The sequence below is a fragment of the Chenopodium album genome, chromosome 13 (genome assembly GCF_948465745.1).
Source record: "Chenopodium album chromosome 13, dcCheAlbu1.1, whole genome shotgun sequence".
Taxonomy (NCBI): Eukaryota; Viridiplantae; Streptophyta; class Magnoliopsida; order Caryophyllales; family Amaranthaceae; genus Chenopodium; species Chenopodium album.
In genome coordinates this window covers 273,030-295,206 of record NC_137846.1, presented here as the reverse complement: position 1 = coordinate 295,206, position 22,177 = coordinate 273,030, and the positions used below count along the sequence as shown (strand labels likewise).

Below are 22,177 nucleotides of genomic sequence, written 5' to 3'. Positions count from 1 at the left end.
ATCCTTAAAAGGTAAAACCCCTAGATTTAGCAATAGCAATAATTAAGGTACGCGACTCTGTCCTTGGTTCCTAAATTCTTATTTGTATGTATAATTGGGATTTGGGAGAGACAGAGAAAAAAAAGAGGGAGAAAAAGAGAAGACCGAAAGGTGGTGCGGAGCAACGGCCTGCTTTAGTTTGAAAGAATTGGTTGTTGATATTGATTTTGTGAGTGTTTGAATATTGGAAATTTGATATGGAGCTCCAGATACCATTGACGACGAGGATGCTGCTGCTGTTGCTGTGTTTGGTGACGCCTTCCTTAACGTTCTGTCATCCTTTGACATGTATTTCTTCGCCAAACTCTGATTACTTCCTCCATCTTCTTCACCATCAATGTCCTCGCCAGATCCCATCGTTCAACCCTCCTATCCAGGTTTCTTTCTTTCATCTTCTTCCTTTTAGGTTTTCAATTAATTAATTTCCCAATCAATTTTAAGGGAGGTGATCATCAATTTAATCGGAATTTCTTTAATTTTTTGTTTTTTGATTTTTGTATAGACTTGTTTTTTCAAAATGATTCATTTCGTTTAATCTCTTTTTTGTTGTTCCTATTGATTTTGTGGATGATTACTCAATAAAATTTACAGTCCGAATTTATATATTATTCTTGCTCGGCCTTTGTTTTACATCTTCACAATTAATCAGCTTCTAAAGAGCCGAATTAGTTAGCGACCCGTTCAATGCCCCTGGCGGCCAGGCTGTAGTATGTAGCTATGTACCGTAATAGATTGATAGTATTATTATGACTGAAATTGTTAAAGTATAAGAATTAATAAGGGAAATTTTTAGACCGAGCCTCATTATAAGGATACAGAGTACTATTTTCTGAACTATAATGAATATCAAACTTAACCACGTAATAAATAGTTAAAAAGAGGATCTCTTTCTATCATTGCATCTCACTTATTTTTACAGCTCGTTTGGTGTCCTGTTATAAAAAGTGATGATAGAAATGAATTTTATGTGTAATTGGGCAAGCCAAATGACATCTCAATATCTGTGGTAATGCAACCTTATATACAAACTTGTGTTTTCCATTTTAAATGTCCGATACCTCTCTAAATGGTAATGGGTGATTATGGAAATCTGTGAAGAATAAGGTATAATTTGGGGTGAACCAGATGGGCTGATAGTGTTCATTAACTTTGAGTTAAAACTCTATCGCTTACATTATCGTTATTGTATCCTAGTTCATCCAATTGTAGTCCAACATCATTAATTCTGCATACCACTAGCTTTGGCGCGTGAAAATTTTAGTGCTCAAGCATTATATGTTTATATTGGAGTTTAGTCCGACCTTAAAATATTGGTACACCCTTGAAGCTTTTCTTTTTGTTGCAGCTTCAAGACATTGGATGACCCTTGCCTGTCAGAATTTCTCGGCATAAAAACTAAAAAACCCTCACTATCGGGAAAAATTTAAACTTTCCTTTTCATCAGATTTCAATTTTAGGAACTGTAATGTGTTTTACTCTATTGTTTTAACATCATACATTTATGATTTATCGCTTTGTACATTGCAATTCTTATCAATTCTGTTTGACCTATTGGTTTCAGAAGGTAATTCTTGCGTTTACCTGAATCCACCCCTCCCCCCCTTTCTTGCAGGTGGATGGAGAAAACCTCGAACAAATTCTGAGATCTACACCAAAGGATGTATATACTGCTGTTCTCTTCTATGACTCAAGGTCTCCATTTTCAAATAGCATGAGATCTAAATTTGATATTCTGAGTTCTATGTTCCCAGGAGTTGGCCATATAGCAGTTGAATTATCAATGGTCATGCCGAGGTGAGAGAATGTCGTGCGGTGCTATGAGGTTTTATTACCAGCTTTATGGAGTTGATGTACAATATAATTATTGGCCTCTTAATATTATTATACCAGCTTTATGGATTTTATCTACCATATAATTATTGGCCTCTTAATATTATTATCTGTTGATCCTGCCTCTAAAAAAGACCTTGCTTCACATGGCTGATTCTTTTCCTTCAGTGTAGGGTAGTTCATATTGCTGTCATGTATGTCAGTGGTCTCCTTTCGAGTCAGGCCAATCTTTAAGCTGAACAGCTCGAGAAAGAAGAGCTATTTCTTTACCATACAATTTAATTTAGCCTGTGTGCATGCAAAATTTCCTTATTTGCTGAATGTCTGAATTTGCAGTTTGTTATCAAGATTTGGGATCCACAGTTTACCTGCACTCTTCATTGTGAACCAAGCTGAACCGATTCGCTATTATGGTCCCAAAGAGCTTCATTCCCTGGCACACTTTTACAAGAGAATTACTGGTACTGGCTTACAGCAAAAGAAAGTTGTATATTGTTTCTGGTTCCTATGATCTGTATGATGCCTCAAATATCAATCAAACTTCATTAAAGTACACATAAAATGTCTAATGTACTCTTATAGTCTTTTTAAAAGATAGGATTATTGATATTGCATATAATGGTGTTAAGTCAAGCTATAATGTTCATTAATGTGCTAATATTCATGACTAGCCTCACTGAATCATAATGCTCCGTTTGTATAAAGAATTGTTAAGTGTCTGGTGTTTAATAGTTCCAGGGTCTTGCTGGATGTATGTATTGTATTGTTGCTGCGGTAGTAGTTTTAGGATCATCCTGTAGGTATAATTAATCCTGGAATTTCTGGCTGTGTCTTGCTGTCTTATCTTCTCTGTCCACATTTTCCTTTGGATCCATTTTTCTTCAGTTTGTGCAATCCTTTTCTTTGCCTTCATTTCGTGTCTTAACTGCTTTTCCTATGTATCAGGATTTGGCCCTGCAGAGTATCACACCCATAATGAGGTCGCGAACATAATGAATGGTGAAATAGTTCCTGAACCATGGTACTGGTCATCATGGAGAGAAATCATAGTGAAAGAACCCTATCTGGTTTTCGCAATTCTATTCCTGGTGCTGCGGGGGTTCCTCTGTATTTGTCCAGAAATCTGGTCTTGTGTCACAGCATTATGGATGCTGTGCAAGTGCCAATTAAATTTGGGAATTTTGGGAGAGTCAAACCAATTGTTGGCCCGTGTTGCTCATGTTATGGATGTGAAGAGAGTATGGAGTAAGCTGAAGCTATGTAAGATTAGAAATTTTCAGGAAGGGGCCAGAAGTGCCCGTGTTTGGGCCTCTTCTTTAGCTTCTGTTTCCTGGGGCGAATCATCTTCTGCAAGGCCATCGTCATGTATTGAGTCTTAAATTGTTTGACAGACCATTTTCCTCTGTTGATGTTCTTATGTGCTGAAGGACTCCAACATAGAGGCAGATAGTGTGCATTTTTATTTGTTGTTAATTACTCTTCCAATATTCTCTGAAGGTTGAAGCTATACTTCTCGGGGGCTGAGATATCATTGAAGTGATCTTGTAAAGTTTATCACATTTCTCGGTTACTCTAGACTTTTTTTTTCTTTTCTGTTCCTTTTTTAGGGGGGGGGGGGGGGGTGATGTATGTAATTAGTGTTTTACTGTGCTATTGAAGATTTGAAGCAATCACATTACTTAGAGCTCCTTAGTTGTAACTTGTAAGCCATTCAACCCTCTCTATAGTTATTAGTTGACAAAACTACTCAGTTGGTTTTCTCCTTAGCTCCCAGAGATTTCCTTTCTTCAACCCACGAGTTTGTAACATTTAGAAAAGTTGAGAGGACAGATTAATTATCATATCATGAGATTCGTGATGTTAAATTTTCCTCACTAGTCAATAAATTACGAAAAATAACAAGTTGAGGCATAGTCCATGACATTCGCTTGTTTGGAAATAAAATGAACACATGTGTACTAATAACAAATCTCTCGTCAAATATATACATTAATACATTATGCGTGGTCGAGATTTACACCACTCAAATAAAGCATTTGTCGTAATTTTCTAAGGGTAGTTGGGATTAGACTATTTATATAAGGGGTAATTGGATGAGTGTATATGAGTTAATAGGATATTAATTAAGTTGCTCTTAGTTCGAGCTATTAGATTGAGTTTGATTTAACTTGATCTTATTTAATATGTCGGGTTACACATGCCATTTTTGGTTGAAATTTTCAACCTTAACCAAACTCATTTAATCTTTCGGGTCGGGTTTGTGTGTTAACCAATTTGATAATTCAAGTTGGAAAACTCAACCCAAACCCACTAATATAAAGTCAAGTTCAAGTCATGTCAGTTTTTGGCAAAACCCAAGTATGTGGAAATGGTATCTGAGTGAAAATGAAAGGGCAGAGGAAAGTTGATGGTTTGTAATAGAGTAGTGGTGATCAACTATGGGTCGAAGTGTCGAACTGACCCGACTTAAGAAAAGATGAATTTGGCCAAGCCAAAGAATATATATATTGTTGAGAAACATGATTGAATTGAACTTTTCACATGTGGTAATTAAAGTCAATGAAGACTTTACTAAGTACAATAATTTGTATAAGGTACAATAATGTATATTATTTTATTCAATTATTTTGGCTATATAAATGGAAGTTCACGTATTGTGAACTTGTAGTTGAAAAGCAAATAAAGAGATTTCCTATCATTCTACTACTTACTTCCTGTCTTCATCCCTTCACTGATAAATATCTTACCATCAGTAAAATATTTTTAACACGTTATCAGCACCAGTTTCCAGTCAGGTATATTTATACCTACTTCTAAAAATTATAACAAATAATACTATCTACTTCTAAATGTTTCGAGGAGTATGCTCTATAGTTGCCCATATTTGGGATCCTCTATAACAGAAACTCAAACATTTACTGTATTATATATACCTCAAAAACAACGGTGAAAGTTCTCTTACTTGTGAATTCATTACAATCATCTTTTGTTTTATTCATGTTGATGTTTCTTTGTTTGATTCATGTTGATATTACATACTCATTTTACGTATTTTTGATCTTAGTTATTATAATTGCTAAGTAGTAACTTTGCATGCATATTATTAACTAGATTAACAAAAAGATGCAGCCTTTTATACTTATTTTTTTTCTTACTTTTACATACTTTTTGTGTTTCTTTCCGTTTTCGAACCCATGATCTTTTATAGATATTAGGGCTCTCGGACCACTATGGCTTGCATTCCCAGTGTGATAACCTTTTACAGTTATAAATATATATATATGGACCATAATTTTATGCCAGTACATTAGACTATTATATGATATATTTACAGTTGTACAAAACAGTAACGGATAAACCTACCTCTATAAAAGGCGGATTTTTCCCCCAATTTCACCACAAATCCCTTATCCCTTCCCACTTTTTATCCAAAAAATCACCTAAAAATTTTATCACCCCCTTCTTCTCCGATATGTTCCCCGACGACGGCAACCAGAACACCCAAAACACCCACAACTTCACCTTTGAAGAAGATTTAAGGAAGATAAAACAATATTTCCTTCTAATTACGGCGCTTGTAGTTCTATTAGTAGCAATATTAGTTTTTGTCATTATGTATAAGTAAAACTCACTTATTTTGTCGTTTTAGTATATTAAAAGCTTGTTTTTGTTTTATTATGTTTGTTGTTATTAATCATCATTGTATAATATTACCGTTATCATTATAATTGTTGTTACTACTGTTATTGTTGTCGTTTTGTTTTTTTTTTTTTTGCAACTAACATGATTAATTTTTGTCTAATCATATAATTACTCACAATAATAAACCAAGGGGGAGAAAAGATTATATTATTTATGGTTTATTATTATATTAAATTTAATTATCACGTGTCTTATTAACTTAATTATAAATATGGAAGAACTAAACATGTGAGTTGTACGTATAATTTGTTATTATAAACTAATTATAACGTAATTTGTTGTAGCTAAAATGGGAGACCTTATGAAAAGACAATTCAGCATCTTAGATTTATCTGGAAAGAAATTTCTGGAATGGAAAGTGGATGCAATGATGAATTTGAAAGCTCAAGGCTTGGAGCACACTGTTAAAGAAAATAAAAGTCCCTCTGGTCAAACAACTGATACTACCACTTCTGCAATGACTGTTGCAAAACCTGTTACTGAACAAGATAAGGCAAAAGCCTTAGTGTTGTTAAGGCATCATTTACATGAAGGCCTTAAAACTGAGTACATGATGGTTGAAGATCCCAAAGAATTATGGGATTGCCTTAATGAAAGATTTGGACACCACAAAAGGGTGCTCCTTCCTAAGGCATTATTTGATTGGACAAATTTACGGTTCCAAGATTTCAAATCTGTAATTGATTATAATTCAACCATACATGAGATAGTGTCTATATTGAGATACTGTGATCATCCAGTTTCGGATGAACAGATGATTGAAAAAACACTCACTACCTTTCATGCAAGCAACATACTGTTGCAAGAACAGTATCGTGAAAGAGGTTTTAAAAAGTTCAATGAATTAATGAGTGTATTGCTTGTTGCGGAACAAAATAGTGAACTTTTGTTGAAAAATCATAACCTGAGACCAACTGGGTCTTTGGCCACTCATCATGAGGCAAATGCAACAAATTCCTATCCACCCGAGTCAAATGCTACAAGAAGAGGTGGACGTGGAAATTACAATGGCCGTGGAAATTATCGCGGACGCGGCCGTGGTCGTGGTAGAAACAATTTTCAAAGAAACAGTAATTTCAAAAATTTTGAAAAACAGAAGGGGCAGTCATCTGGAAGCCACAAACAAACTCCTTCGAAAGGAAAAGACACATGTTACATATGTGGCATGACAGGACATTGGGGACGTACTTGTCGTACAGCCAAACATTTGGTAGATCTTTACCAGGCTTCTATAAAGGGCAAAGAGAAAAATGCAGAAGCAAATTATGTTCATGAGGAAAATGCTCCTTGTCCCAGCCTTGATGTATCCGATTATTTCATGGATAATGCTGAAATTGGAAATGATTTCATTCTTGGAGAAAACAACAATGCTTAGGTTTCTCATCTACTAATGTAACATATGCTATGTTTTAATGTATTTTCTTTATGTTCTGTATTTTAAATTTCTAGTCATGTACTTTTAGTCACTATCATCAATAAAAGATTGTATAATATTATTCTAAACTAATCTCAAATTTATTTTATGAAGATATGGATCTACCTGAAGTTAGTTCCGAATATCAATGTCTTTTGGACAGTGGAACAACGCACACTATTTTAAAGGATAGAAATTATTTTTCACAACTAAAGTTGTTTCAAGCAAATGTGAACACTATTTTCGGGTCAGCTAAATTAATTGAAGGATCTGGAAAGGCTTGTATAATGCTTCCAAATGGAACAAAATTAATAATCAATAATGCTTTATATTCAAGTAAATCTCGAAGAAATCTCATAAGCTTTAAAGACGTAGACAAAATGGCTATCATCTAGAAACAATGATGACAAATCAAAAAGAGTATATATGTCTCACGGCAGAAAAACATGGCAAGAAACATATATATGAGAAATTGCCAGCATACTCTTCAGGGTTATATCGTATAAACATACGACCCGTGGAAATCAATATGGTATCTAACCAGAAGTTAGATGACAAACATTTGATTATCTTATGGCATGATCGTTTGGGACATCCAGCAACTGGGATGATGCAAAGAATAATAGCACATTCAGTTGGACATTCAATAAGAAATGTCAAAATTCCCCGATGAGATGAATTAACATGCTCTGCATGTTCACTTGGCAAATTAATAATAAGGCCATCCATGAGCAAAATTGCTACTGAATCTCCAAAATTCTTGGAAAGAATTCAGGGAGATATATGTGGGCCAATTAATCCAGCATGTGGACCATTTCGATATTTCATGGTTTTAATTGATGCTTCTACACGATGGTCACATGTTAGTCTACTTTCAAGTAGAAATGTTGCCTTTGCAAAATTACTTGCCCAAATCATCAAATTAAGAGCACAATTTCCAGATCATACAATAAAGAGAATAAGACTTGACAATGCTGGGGAATTTACATCCCAAACATTTAATGATTATTGTATGTCAATTGGAATTGATGTCGAACACCCAGTAGCTCATGTTCATACACAAAATGGTCTGGCTGAATCACTAATTAAGAGATTACAAATGATTGCAAGACCATTATTAATGAGGTCAAGATTGCCACCATCTGCTTGGGGACATGCTATAATACATGCAGCAGCGCTAATTAGATTGAGACCTACAGCTTATCATAAATTCTCACCACTACAGCTTGTTTGTGGTCGAGAACCAAGTATCTCACATCTAAAAATCTTTGGTTGTGCTGTATATGTTCCCATTGCTCCACCCCAACGAACGAAAATGGGTCCACAAAGAAGACTGGGAATTTATGTCGGGTTTGAATCCCCTTCTATAATTAAATATCTTGAACCACTGACTGGTGACTTATTTACGGCTAGATTTGCGGATTGTCACTTTAATGAAACTGTAATCCCCCGTATTTTTAAATATATTAGTAATGAAATTATATTTTATTCATAATATTTATTTGTATTTTTTTCGGATTTAATTTCAAAAGTTTCAAATTATTTTTGGGTTTGATGAACGATTTTATTACAAAGAGCTTTTTATGAACCTTTCTTCACTAATTTATATCCAGCAAACAAACCAAACCCACTTTCCTTTCTTAATTGGCCCATTAATTTTATGAGGCCCAATCTTAAAACTAACCCTACACCACTCTCTCTCCTATAAATACCCCATACATCCCCAAAATTTCCCACACAAAAAGGTTAGTCTTATTTTCATCCTCCTTTGTTTCATTATTTTGCTTAATGTTATTTTAATTGTTTTGGGTTTTGATTTTAGTATAAAGATTATATTTTTAGTATTAAATTATATTTTAATGGTATAAAGATTATAAATTTCAGATTATATTTATGTTATAAATTTCATATTTTATGAATTATAACCTAGGGTTTTTAATTATTGAAAATCATGATTTTAGGGTTTTTATGAACAATTGATTTAGGGCTTTTATAGTAATGATGTTTTGAAATTTTGGTGATTATATTACTAATTAGTTTCCAGATTATTTTGAACACGTAAATTCGTATTTTAATGTTTAGATTTCGGTTCGTTAATATTAATCCCGTTTTAATCCCGATCAGGTTCTGAACTCATCCGATTTTGACAAAAAAGTAGTGTTTTCCATGTGGAAACGATGTTTTAAGAAAGACTCACTACCTTTGGTAGTGAGCACCACCCTCTCGTGGCCAAATTCTGCCTCTAAATATGATTTTCGGGCAGTTTTTCATTTTTAACGAAGTTTTTTATTTTTAAAATTTTATCCTTGAGTTTGATTAATAAAATTAATTATTTTTAAAGTTAATTAAGCATATAAATATATGTTTTATTTATTTTAATAAGTTTTTCATCATATTATATTGTTGGAAATTACTTGGGATAGTAATATTAATTGTTGGTTGTTTTCTAGGAAGTGATTATTCCCTAGGAGAATTTTAAGTGATTAAAAGTGGCTCAAAAGGATTGTTTGTATGAGGTACGTACATGTCTACTTCGTTATAAGTAGTATCATGTTTAGGTACCAAAAGGAAAGAACTTAGTTTCATGATTAGGGAACACTTGGATGGAAATTGTTTGGTTACACATTGATTTAATTCATGTGCTTATGTTTATGAAACATGTTTTGGTGAATTGATTATGTTTGTATGGAATTATGGATGCAAACATGTTGAATTATATTGGATAAAATGTTTGTATGGAATGTTGATACAAGCATAATTTTATTGGATTGGTTTGTTAACCACATTTGGTTTATTAAAGGATTGGAATTGAATGGTTTAAGTGGAATGAATTTATTAATTATTCCACAAGGTTATTATTATTTATTTATTACTCAATCATAACTTGTTAGTATGTTGAGTAAAGGTGGATTAAGCCGAAATGGCTAGGTGAGTTGACTATGTTCAACAATTTTGGATAATTTGGAAGTTTAATGGAATTAAAGGTTAATTTGTGATGTGATCACCATTGTCTTAAATAAGATTAAAAACGAATTGATGTATGATTGTTATGTATGGTCTTCTTGATTGAGTCGGCTATTAATTAAAATTGTAATCACGTAAAGTGAAACATGGATGAGCAATAAAACTCTGGAAAGCGTGCACTTCTAGAGTATTGACAATTATGGGTTGGGGTACACGGTGGTAGCCCGTGGCTTTTCGAGGCTTGTTTGATCAACATGTCCTCTTCTCTTTTGGTATTTACATTTTATTTTATAATGAAAGTTAGATGGGATCCTAGACTAACTTTGTGAGAATGGAGTCGCGCCCATTCTTGCATCGCGCTAAACTTTTATTTCAAATGGTCATTTGGGACCTGGATTGGACAACCTGGTCTATTGCTTACTCCAAACTAAATTAAATTTATTAAATTGAATATGATGAGTCAAGTGTTTGGAATTGGTTAGTAAGTATGTTGAGTCAATTGAATTATCTAAGTGTGGAGACTTGATTAATGAATTCGTGTTGTATGTTTAATTACTTTAATTAATTGAGCATGCTAGGTTTGGTACGTTGTAGCTTGTATGTACTCAGCTTTGCTGATTGCGTGCTTTTGTGTGTGTTTTCTTTTGGTCATGGCCTTCGCCTTTCAATGACCCTGTGATGATCCAATTATTACACTTGTATTATTGGGGAGCAGTATGCACAGGTTAGCTTGATGATGTGAAGTTAAGGGATTTGACAAACGCATTGTCAAGGGATTGGTGTGATTGAGAGTATTCGATTCTTGTGTTGAACTTATTTATGCTTTGCAATTTCATTTATGTTTTGGATTTTTAATATTGGTTTGGTTTTAAATAAGGGCCTTATATGGTTCCAATTTGTAAGCTTTGACTTATTCGTTTTCTAAATTGTGTTATTTTAAATACTTAAGTTTGATTTTTCCGCTGCGATACTTTGATAAAGCCTTAACGTTTTAACACGTGGCGGTAACATGTCAATGGTTCTCCACTATTTTATTTAAAGTAAGTGGTTTGAAAAAGGGAGAATTATTGGGGTGTTACAGAAACAGTATTCCCAGTCTTAGGGGGAGAGAAAGTGGACCCACGTAAGAAAGAAATTGAACTTATTTGGAATGCAACACAACTGTTGATGTTAGATCCACGAACAAATATGTGTGAACAAGAAGTCAAGAAAATTGTTCATTTACAAAGTGTTGCAAATCAATTGCCTGATGCATTTGTAGACACAAAGAAGGTGACAAAATCACATAAACCAGCAGAAAATGCCCTTGCACGTATTGAAATCCCAACTGGTAATAAGGCCATAGAAAATGAATCTCAGGCACGCAGAAAGCGTGGAAGACCACTTGGTTCAAAAGATTCTAAGCCAAGAAAATTGAAAAGATTGGATGGAATAGGAAATGAGACTAATGATGTTCCCCCGTCAGAAGGTCAAGAAAGACCAAATGTGGATGAAAGTAAAGAAAATGATGATAATCCAAAAGGGGACGAACAAGAAGACAACCCTACGGGGAATGAACAAGATGTTCAAAACATCGATAACAATGAAATTTCAATGAATTACGTCTCTACAAAGACTCAGTGGAATAGAAAGGATGTTATCGTTAATGAAATATTTGCAAATTCCATCGCAATCGACATTGTGTCTGATGAAAATGATGTTGAACCTAGAACTATAGAAGAATGTCGACGTAGGAGTGATTGGCCAAAGTGGAAGGAGGCAATGCTGGCTGAGTTAAAGTCACTTGAAAAACGAGAAGTTTTTGGAAAAATAACCCTTACACCAGCAGGTGTAAAACCCGTTGGATACAAATGGGTATTTGTGAGAAAACGTAATGAGAAAAATGAAATAGTTAGATACAAGGCAAGACTTGTAGCCCAAGGATTTTCTCAAATTCCAGGGATTGATTATGAAGAAACATATTCTTCAGTGGTTGATGCAACTACATTAAGATTTCTGGTAAGTTTGACAGTCACAAAAGGACTGCAAATGCGATTAATGGATGTAGTGACTGCGTATTTGTATGGATCACTCGATACGGACATTTACATGAAAGTCCCCGAAGGACTAAAACTACCAGAAAATCACAAGCCTAGACAACTGCTTTCCATAAAATTAAAAAGGTCACTTTATGGATTGAAGCAATCTGGAAGGATGTGGTACAACCGTCTGAGTGAATATCTTATGAGAGAAGGATTCAAAAACAACCAAGTTAGTCCCTGTGTTTTCATAAAGCGATCACAATCAGGATTCGCTATCATTGCAGTTTATGTTGATGATTTAAATATCATCGGAACCCCAAATGAACTCGAGAAAACTGCAAAATACTTGATGAAAGAATTTGAGATGAAAGACCTTGGGAAAACTAAATTTTGCCTTGGACTGCAAATTGAGCACTTGAGTCATGGTATTTTTGTCCATCAATCAAACTATACAGAAAGAGTTTTGAAACGATTCTTCATGGACAAAGCAACTCCAACCAACTTCCCAATGGTTGTTCGTTCTTTGAATATGAAAAATGATCCATTCAGACCCCGAGAAGAAAATGAAGAGATTCTGGGTGCAGAAGTACCATACTTAAGTGCAATTGGAGCCTTAATGTACTTAGCTAACAATACTAGACCCGACATAGCTTTCTCTGTGAATTTGTTAGCTAGGCACAGCAATGCACCAACATATAGGCATTGGAAGGGAGTTCGACACTTACTCCGGTACCTACGAGGGACACAAGACCTTGGTTTATATTACCAACCAAAACAAGATGCTGCTCTCATTGGGTATGCAGACGCTGGATACTTATCAGATCCTCAAAATGCCAAGTCACAAAATGGATATGTGTTCACTTATGGCGGCACTGCAATATCATGGAAATCAACAAAGCAGACATTGACCGCGACATCATCAAATCATGCAGAGTTGATAGCCCTCTATGAAGCAAGACGGGAATGTGTGTGGCTGAGGTCGATGATCAGTAATATCCAAAAGGAGTGTGGAATGAACACAATAACAGAAGACCCAACCATCATCTTTGAAGACAATACAGCATGTATCGCTCAAGTAACTGAAGGATATATTAAGGGAGATAAAACGAAACATATTGCCCCAAAACTGTTCTTCACACATGATCTGCAAAAGGACGAGGAAATAAATATCCAGCAAATTCAGTCTTGTGAAAATCTTGCTGACCTGTTCACCAAATCACTTCCTTCGAAGAAATTTGAGCAGTTAGTTCACAAAATCGGAATGCGACATCTTCGTGAACTATGCTGAGATCAGGGGGAGTATTATATGTACTGCACTCTTTTTCCCTTCGATCAGGTTTTTATCCCACTGGGTTTTTCCTGACAAGGTTTTTAACGAGGCAGTACACCAAAACATATAATACAATATAGTTGTACTCTTTTTCCCTAGCTATGGTTTTTATCCCACAGGGTTTTACCTAACTAGGTTTTTAATGAGGCAACTTGTACCCCATTCCATGTGAACGTTCAAAGGGGGAGTGTTGAGAAACATGATTGAATTGAACTTTTCACATGTGGTAATTAAAGTCAATGAAGACTTTACTAAGTACAATAATTTGTATAAGGTACAATAATGTATATTATTTTATTCAATTATTTTGGCTATATAAATGGAAGTTCACGTATTGTGAACTTGTAGTTGAAAAGCAAATAAAGAGATTTCCTATCATTCTACTACTTACTTCCTGTCTTCATCCCTTCACTGATAAATATCTTACCATCAGTAAAATATTTTTAACATATATATATATATATATATTTTACGAGTAGTTAAAGATTTGAACCCGATCTCAAGAAAGACCACCACTTTATTGCGGGTTTAAACATGAGATTTGTACTCCATAATGGATAAGGTTTGTCACGTCTCGTTAAGAATCTTTTATAAGACGACTTTATAAAGACCCGCACCATTTAACTGGACGGATCTGACCTGGGGCGGGTCAAGCTTTTAATGGTGCTCCAATCCAAACCATTGTACTGCTCTAACTGTTAGAAGCTCAATAAGGAAAAAAGAAAAAAAAAACCGGACGAACGTAGCCCTACTTCCTCCTCCTCTCTTTCCGAGTTCGTTCTCCATTGAAGCGCACTTCACGTTCTCCATTGACGTGCCTTCTAATACCTGTATCCCCTATTGAAGCAGCTTCTGAGGTAAGTTGTTTCTTTTTGTAATCATCATATCAATTTCACAATCTAGGGTTTATCTTTGATTTGATTTAATTTAATCTAATTGTCAGTGTAGTAAGTTTAGGGTTAGAAAATCTGAACTATTGGTTCTAATTACTAAGATTATGAAGATCATAAGCAGTTAGAAAAGAAAATTACGAGCCGAATTGATTAAATTGAATCAAATATGCTTTTTCTTTCTATAAATATGTGATCTTTGGAGGCTAATGTGATAATTGAATGAAATTTGGTTGCTAATGTATTGCAGAACACTTTAAATGTTAGGATTGAACTAGGGCGGCCGCCCCTCCTGCCCTGGCTCAGGGACGGGCCTGCTCAGAAGTAATGTGGACCAACATTTTCAGAATCGTATGTATTTTAATATCTGTTTCTTCTTTTAACATTACATAAATGCCTAGTTCATTTCGATTTGATCTGGCTGTGTTGCTATTTATGCTTTTAAAGGGAGGCCTTCATCAGCTATCTTGGTTCCAGTTTCTGCCAAATGAATCAGATGTTACCTGTTTACCTGATAAAAGGTATTATCAGAGATTCAGGTTGTCTATTGTTTGTTTATGTTGTAACTGACTCGACAAACAACTATATGATGATGGTTTTCTTTTGGCAGCTCAAGGACTGAACAGAGGGATGCTGCTACACTTGAACTTATCTCATCACATGTTCAGCTGCAGAAGGATGGATTTCTCAGCACTTGGACTAACTCCTTTGTGGGCCCTTGGGATCCTTCTCAGGGCACGCACAACCCTGGTAATTACTCCGCTTCCCTTACATCTCTTTTCTTCACTTCCTCTCTCCTCTTTCTTCATCTTACTTCTATTTTCAGATGAAAAAATTAAGCTCTGGCTTTTTCTTCCTGGCCGCCATTCCTCTGTTTCTGACACTGCTCAACCTGCTGTATGTAGATTAAGAGGTACTTGCAGACTCGTTCCTTTTCCTACTTCTCCCCCTCTTTATTACTAGCGCCTTTAATTTGATTTTCAATCTTCCTGTTGGTTGAGGAGGATATCTATTGCCTTTTCCTTTCCTTTTTGAATTGTGATGATGCTCTTCATTTGTTTCTTTCATCTCCATCCATTAATTGTTTCATGTAATCTGATTTCTGCTTTGATGTTTATGATATTTTATTATGCTTGTCTGACTTGACATGTCTTGTTGAAGTTGTTGCTTCTGGACTCTGGATTTCTCCGGGTGATTCTGAGGAGGTTGCAACTGCTTTGTCTCAGGCTCTAAAAAGCCGTTTAGAGAGGTTTGCTTGCTCATTTTATAATCTTTTTTTTTTTTTTTTTTTTTTTTTTTTTTTTTTTTAAAACCTATTGTCTCATAGCAGGGACATGCTTTTGGCTCTTAAATGTTTTCTGCTTATCCTTTGCTTTTCAACTTTTGTTCCAGAGCACTTATTGGACTCTCATATGTGAGATATGGTGATGTGTTTTCAAGATATCGACCCTTTTCACAAAGTGAAGAACTCTTTAGGTTTGTTGCGACTTTTTGACAAGTTATATGCTTTGAGAAGTGATAATTCCTGTTTCTTTAGTCTCTTCTGACAATGAGCAGTTTGCCAATCAAGTGATCCATGTTTTAAGGAAACAAGTTAGATGCTACTTGTTATAATATTTTTTTTTTTTTATTATGCATTAGTACTCTTGTCAAAGTTCTGATTTGATTTAGTGAGAAAAGAAGATTAAGGATTACAAATGTTGATGTGTGGAATAAGTTAATAGGGGCAGAAGGGAAGATTGTGATGCTTCTTAATATCATTCAATTTGCTAATTTATTTTTGGATTTTGTAGGAAAGGCCAACCAACTATTGAATTTGTCTTTGCTGCTAGTGAAGATGCCATCTTTGTGCATGCTATATTATCAGCAAAGTATGTCTTACTATTTTTTCTGGTTCCTGATTTGTTTTCCCTGGTTGATATTAACTAATTTTTGTTCTGTATGTGGTTGTCATGTACTCCTCTAGGCATGTACGGACACTTTCTGGTGGTGATATGGAGAAAGTATTGAAGCTCTCTTCTAGTAGCTTTGGCCAGAGACTTTCAGGTAGTTACCCTTTTTTTAAAACAATTACCTGATAGCCTTCTCTCTTTCTCTCATTGTGCATATGTGTCATGCCACTACTAATGTGAATCTTTTGCTCTATACCTTTGGCATCGGTTATAATTGACATACTACCTTATTGTATCATGGCTTTAACCGGATATTCTTAGATTTATAAATTCTCTGTGCCTTTTTTTTTTTCTTTTCCTTATTGTGGTTTTTACTTGAATTCATGTCATATTGCTGCTGTTACTGAACTGTGATAGATACCAGTTATGTGACCATAAAGTATAAACTCCTTGGGTTATTCTAGTCTTCTCTTTTACCTGTTTCTTACAGAGCATTTGTGCTACTCAGTAGCCTGAATATATCATCACTGCTAAACAATGTGCACTCTGACTTGACTTTTTTGTAAGCTGACTGTGATGGGGTGAGCAATTCTATTGTTTTGTTAGTCTAGCCTGTACATAAATTGGCCTCACTACGGTGTCACATTTTGCAATTAAATCTTGCATCTATTATGCTTGATACAATTTTTTTTCTTTTTTTTTTTTGGTTCCCTCAAATGTAAAATATTTTAGGTAGAATATGTTTCCCTCTTTGTGTGTGCGACTGTGATATTGGCTTTATTGCCCCCCTGCTCACCTGGTATTTTTTCATGACTCTTTTAGCTTAGGTTTTCAGTAGATTTCCTTACTTTTAGTTGCTGGTGATTGCGTAGAAAGCACAAATGTTCTGCCAGCACCAGGGAAGGGAGGAGTGTGTGTGTGTGTGTGTGCGCGCGTGCGCGCTCTCGAGGTTCCTCAATCCTATATTACACATAAAGCCCAATCTGGAACAACACCCACTTAGAGCCTCACCTTGTGTTAGTGAGCTCTGATCTTTGGGAGGAGTCCTCTCCCATGATTCTAATGACCTCTTCTTTATTGAATCTCTCCACGCATTAACTTATTTACTCCCAATGTGCTTAGAGGGCTTTTTTGTGTCCTGTAAAGTGTCTAAACTAAACCAATTTGCTATTAGTTACATTCTTAGCAGCTTGTCTTCCGTTCATCTTTTGAGAGTTAATTTACAGCTAATCAGTTTGTGTGGCATCAAGAAGTAATTCTCATGGTAAGCATCCTTCTCAATTAGGTACGGAGTATTAAGAAACCGAGGTCAATTTTCAATAGCCATCCAAAGGAGGTCATTTGTAGACCAATTCTTTTGAAAGCTACAAGTTTTGACAATTAGAGGGGTATGTTATGTATTAATGCTGATGCAGTATGGTCCTTCCAATCCATTTTCACTTTTCAGTTGTGTGCCTTTTTTAATGTGCTCTTGTTGTTTTCGTCATGCAATTTATGGGGGCATTACTTCAACTTGATATATGCTCTTTACTTTTTCAACCTTTTGTTTTGTGCTGATGTCAAAATATCTTGTTATGGCAGTTGTGGTCTCTCCTCATGGAATGTGTGGCAAGGTTACTGGGTGCTGTTCAAGTGATCTTGTGAAGCAGGTGTTTGTCGGGTAAACTACATGGGATGCTTTCTATTAGCTTTCTTTATGGTCTCACAGCTCTTGCTCATGTTGGTAATGTATAGTTTGAATCCTATTATATTTGACCCTGTATCTTTGTCACCACTTTGTGGTTAGGCCTGGTGCATCAAACACTTCAACTGGATTAGTTGGTTTACCATATACTGCTGCTCACACGTCTGGTGGCAAGTTGGGGGGGCAGAATTACTACTTAGAAGTTACCCTTGGTTGCAGTTCTTCTGGAAGTGAGAAGGTGAATTTGCCTAATTCAAATATCAACTGCTCCAATCGCCCAACATCCCCCTCTATTGCTAAAGGCAGTCAGAAGGTGTCCACTGGCGATGCTTCTAATTTTGAAAAGACTTTCATATATCCATCTGAGGCGGTTCTTGTTCCAATTTTGCAAACATCATATGCAAGATCTTTTTTGAAAAGGTGCAGTAATCACTTTACAATTCTGTGCTGACCTATTGTTCATTTTCCTTGCATAAAAAATATTTTATGTAAGGGTGTTTAATGGGTTATACCTTCATCCCTAAAAAAATTATAGAATGATGAGTGATGATCACAAATAAGTTCCTGCTTTCTCAGTTTCTCTATTTCAAAAATCTTAGAATGCTGAAATAGAATATGGAGAAGAAAGAAAAAGGTTTTCTGTAGTTTGTTGCTTTTGACTTGATGGATATGATATTATGATGAGTTTGTTGAATGGCCAGAAGGATTCTGTGATTGCTTAGGCACAATGATAGTGACTTTACTGACTTAGTGAGGAATTTCTGGCCAACATCTATGTTTTGTCTTTTTTTGTTTCCTGATAGTCACATTCTTTCACTTGGGCAAACATCTCTGTTTTCTGTCTGTGTTTCTTAATAGTCACATTCTTCCACCAATCATTTTCCATTGATTTCTGTAGATTTTGGCTACCAAATTGGATGGGGCTGTCGTTGGCTGGTTCAACTCTCTTGATGCATTGGTTAGTCCCAACTTAACGTTCTAACACTGTGTTCCCTTTTTCTTTTTCCATTTTTTTTTTAGGTTTTATACCTGAACTTTAAGTGCTTTTTCTGGCGTCACAGAAATTGTTTTATAAAACTCTGTGACTAGTAAAAGAAACATCTTTACTTGATGTCCATAATATTGGCTGGTGTGGTGTTTGGCATTTTTGTATTGTTTTTCACATATACCAAGGACTGTGCACCAGTCCAGAACTCAGACCTGAACCGAAATTCATGATTTTCTAAGGTTAGAGACCAGACCGGATTAATTCTGGTCCGAACCAGTTTATATGGTTTGGTCCGGTTTTTGACCAGATTGGACCGGTTTATAAAAGTTTCAGCAATATCGTGGATCCTAAATCCAAAAACAACAATATTTAATTTACAAGTATGGCTAAAATGAAAAGTTACCTTATTAATGTCACTATTTTTAGTTTAATACATACAATATTGGAGCTAAAATCTTGCAAATAGTATATTTTTATATTGAGTATTACATGAATAGAAGAAGATAGAAATTTTTTTAAACTTACAAGTGGAGGAGAAGGAAAGTGGGTTAATTTCATTATCTACATTGTGAAAGTGGAGATTTGAGGGGAAGATGAACGTGGAATTTATGAGCCATTGATTGATTGAAGGAGGCCAGAGAAAGGGGATAATATACTCTGACCGTATAATGAGTGAAAGAAAAGAAAAGTAGTTTTCATATCTGGAAAAGAGAAGTTATGAAGTAACTTTAAAGTTCTTTGGAAAGGTGAGAAAGTCGAAACTCGTTAGTACTCCACTACTCTGTATAAGATGGGAACCAGGTCGACTGGACCAGAATCAATGATTTACATAGACTGGAGACCTGACCGGATTTCCGGTCCAGGTCTATTTATGCACACTCCTACTCACTCACGTACGCTTGCACATGCATGAACTTGAGTGTTCATACACGTGATGCGTGCTTAAAGTTTTGTATAAACTATAATCATAAAAATAATCATATAGTTTTACTTGTTTTATCATGTATGTATTATATTTATACATCGTATTTCTTGGAAAATTTATGTATGAATATTATTTGGGTAAATACAAGTTAAATATGAAATTCAATATACATAATTAAATATTGAAATTGGATTATCTATTTTAGTTTTCAAGTTTTGGTAATGTTTGATTGTCTTAAATGTTTTCCAGAGTAAATCAATTAATTGTCAATTGTCAAATCCTTCGGATTTTGTCAGGTCTACAAATTATTGTAATTTTATAATTGCCTAACTTTCTTTTCAAGTTATATTTTCAAGGGGTATTTTGGGCATGTATAATATGGACACCAATATTTTACTTCTTACTCTCCCTTTACTTATGACCTATTTTGTTCACCTTATTTTCACTTATTTATGGAAAAATAAAATAAGTTCAGATAAGTCTAATAAGGATTAATAAGGGTTACCTAAGTTTAATTTACGGCTAAAATAAGTTCTGATAAGGTAAAATAAGTTTAGAAAATTTAGAAAAGATAAGTGCTGATAATAGAGATGATTTTTTTTTTATTATTAAATCTTTTTCATCTTTTCTTTTACTTGATTCTTTTCTCAATTCATATAATCGAAATAGATTTATGGTTGAAATTTTAATCTTTACTTATTTGAAATAGGAGCAATTCAACAATTTAATTGTTTGTTTCATATTAAATCTTTAATTTTTGTTCTTGAGTCATTTTTAAACTAGAATTCAACTATATTCGTTGGTTTTCAGAACTTTAAAATCATTTTTTTGAACTTATGCAACCGTTTTTATAGAACAATAAATTTAAACATTAAAACTTGAATGCAAAATTCCTTAGAATATGTCAAAAGTTATGCATAACATAAGGTTTAAGGTAAATAATGTTATTTATTTCAACCAAATTTAGTTGGATTTAAGAGTAATTGATGAAGACTCTTGCTATATATGATCTTTAATGGAGTTTACTTGAGGAGAGAGAATGATTATTCTTGAGAAGAGAGAATCAAAGTTAATTGCATACCTATTGGTGAAATCAGCCTAAAGTAGTTTAATTTATTGTTGAATTCATGAAGAACTTGGTGGGATTTGATTTCGGAGCTCTCTCTCTCTCTCTCTCTCTATTTTCTTTTTTTATGGCCATCTCTCAAATTCTCTGCCTCACAGCTGCGGTTCTGAGACAGACGACGTGGATGATTCATGGTCTGAATCTGATGGTATCAGCTTGCAGCATAATTTACACAGTAGCAGCAACAGCAATAATAGTAGTATCAGTAGCATAAGCAGCAGCTCAAGTGATAGTGATTGTAGAGCCAAGGCAACGTCTGGTGACCTTGAAGGTGATGCTGATTCCTTAACTGGAAGACAGTCAGGCCTATCTTCTGTTGATCCCATGGATACTAATGGCCCTAAACAGGTGAGACATTATCATTTTGCTTATGATTTGTCCAAACAGAGGCGCCACTTTAGTCAGTTTTGTGCATTTAGCACTTTTGGTTATTTCTCGGTTTTGTTGGTCTCCTTTGGTAGACTTAAGATGATAGATTGCGATCTATGTATCTATTTTTGTCTTGTTTTTATTTTGACGCATTATCAAATGATGGTATTTTGTAAAAAGTGGTCTGGTGGTTGGGTGTAACCCCCCCCCCCCCTCCCTCTTTTGTGGCGTGCAGCTGTTAATGAGTGGTTATGCTAATTATAGTTTAGGTGTCCTTTCTGTTTTTTTTTTTTCTTCTGAAAAAGAGGATTATATGCTAGTTGAAGTGTCATGCTTAACACAGCCAGTTTCATGTTTGCTTTTGTCTTTCCAGCTGTTGACTAAGACTTGTAGTGCATGTACTCAGGTAGATAATAATATAATGACAGTTTTGTGGATATAGTACCTTTTACAATTTTCTGAAATGTCTTTTATTTAAGACTGATAGTACCTTTCATAATTTTCTGAGCTCACTTTGCTCTAGTTGATTTACACAGTTAAGTAACAATATAATGACAGATTTATTTGGTGTAAGGCAAACTGCACCTTGTTGAGTGATTTTGTTAGGTGTTGTGAGCAAGTTATTCTGTCTTTGTATTATTTTCATTTAAATGATGAAGTTGAACTATCAAAACAGGGTGCAAAACGTCCTCGTACAGGAGCAGATGATTCATACATTCAAGCCGGTACTGTGGGAAATGTTCCTAAACACGAATACAGCAATTCAGGCATCCCTGGAGTCACAGATGATCATGTTGGGTCTGAGTGGGACTGGGATGATGATGACAGAGGTGGGGGCATGGATATACAAGCCCTGCTCTCCGAGTTTGGTGATTTTGGTGACTTTTTTGAAAATGATGCATTGCCATTTGGAGAGGTACTTTTTTTATATTGCAGGTTTTACGATCTTCCCGTCTATATATCTATAATCATTCACCACTAATGGGTGCTGCTCCTTAAATGG

At 34.9% G+C, this 22,177-nt stretch overlaps 3 protein-coding genes across 3 annotated transcripts in view; all 3 read left to right on the top strand.

Moving 5' to 3' along the window:
• Positions 1–75: 75 nt before the first annotated feature.
• LOC145575833 (5'-adenylylsulfate reductase-like 7) lies at positions 76–3,692 on the top strand. The gene is made up of 4 exons (XM_081633626.1): positions 76–416; positions 1,652–1,833; positions 2,206–2,330; positions 2,815–3,692. Exons 1-4 carry the CDS (start codon positions 237–239, stop codon positions 3,246–3,248), a joined length of 921 nt encoding a protein of 306 aa, XP_081489752.1. The 5' UTR covers positions 76–236; the 3' UTR covers positions 3,249–3,692.
• Positions 3,693–6,028: 2,336 nt separating this feature from the next.
• On the top strand, positions 6,029–6,946 carry LOC145577023 (uncharacterized). The gene has a single exon (XM_081634718.1). It carries the CDS (start codon positions 6,029–6,031, stop codon positions 6,944–6,946), a length of 918 nt encoding a protein of 305 aa, XP_081490844.1.
• A 7,030-nt stretch (positions 6,947–13,976) lies between these two features.
• Positions 13,977–22,177, top strand: part of LOC145574093 (mediator of RNA polymerase II transcription subunit 13-like) — a 28,323-nt gene continuing 20,122 nt past the window's right edge. Inside the window, exons 1-14 of the mRNA XM_081631831.1 lie at positions 13,977–14,157; positions 14,441–14,541; positions 14,638–14,711; positions 14,801–14,940; positions 15,017–15,103; positions 15,352–15,439; positions 15,583–15,666; positions 15,984–16,061; positions 16,157–16,236; positions 17,664–17,742; positions 17,869–18,186; positions 18,665–18,724; positions 20,904–21,153; positions 21,851–22,090. Coding sequence (XP_081487957.1) covers positions 14,518–14,541; positions 14,638–14,711; positions 14,801–14,940; positions 15,017–15,103; positions 15,352–15,439; positions 15,583–15,666; positions 15,984–16,061; positions 16,157–16,236; positions 17,664–17,742; positions 17,869–18,186; positions 18,665–18,724; positions 20,904–21,153; positions 21,851–22,090 — 1,602 coding nt within the window. The 5' untranslated portion in view covers positions 13,977–14,157; positions 14,441–14,517. The remainder of the gene's footprint in view (positions 14,158–14,440; positions 14,542–14,637; positions 14,712–14,800; positions 14,941–15,016; positions 15,104–15,351; positions 15,440–15,582; positions 15,667–15,983; positions 16,062–16,156; positions 16,237–17,663; positions 17,743–17,868; positions 18,187–18,664; positions 18,725–20,903; positions 21,154–21,850; positions 22,091–22,177) is intronic.

Bases quoted from the DNA above. Each gene is read 5' to 3' on its own strand.
- LOC145575833 (XM_081633626.1), top strand. From the start codon at position 237: ATGGAGCTCCAGATACCATTGACGACGAGGATGCTGCTGCTGTTGCTG. The intron at 417-1,651 runs GTTTCTTTCTTT...CCTTTCTTGCAG, and splicing joins CGTTCAACCCTCCTATCCAG to GTGGATGGAGAAAACCTCGA. The intron at 2,331-2,814 runs GTACTGGCTTAC...CCTATGTATCAG, and splicing joins CTTTTACAAGAGAATTACTG to GATTTGGCCCTGCAGAGTAT.
- LOC145577023 (XM_081634718.1), top strand. From the start codon at position 6,029: ATGACTGTTGCAAAACCTGTTACTGAACAAGATAAGGCAAAAGCCTTA.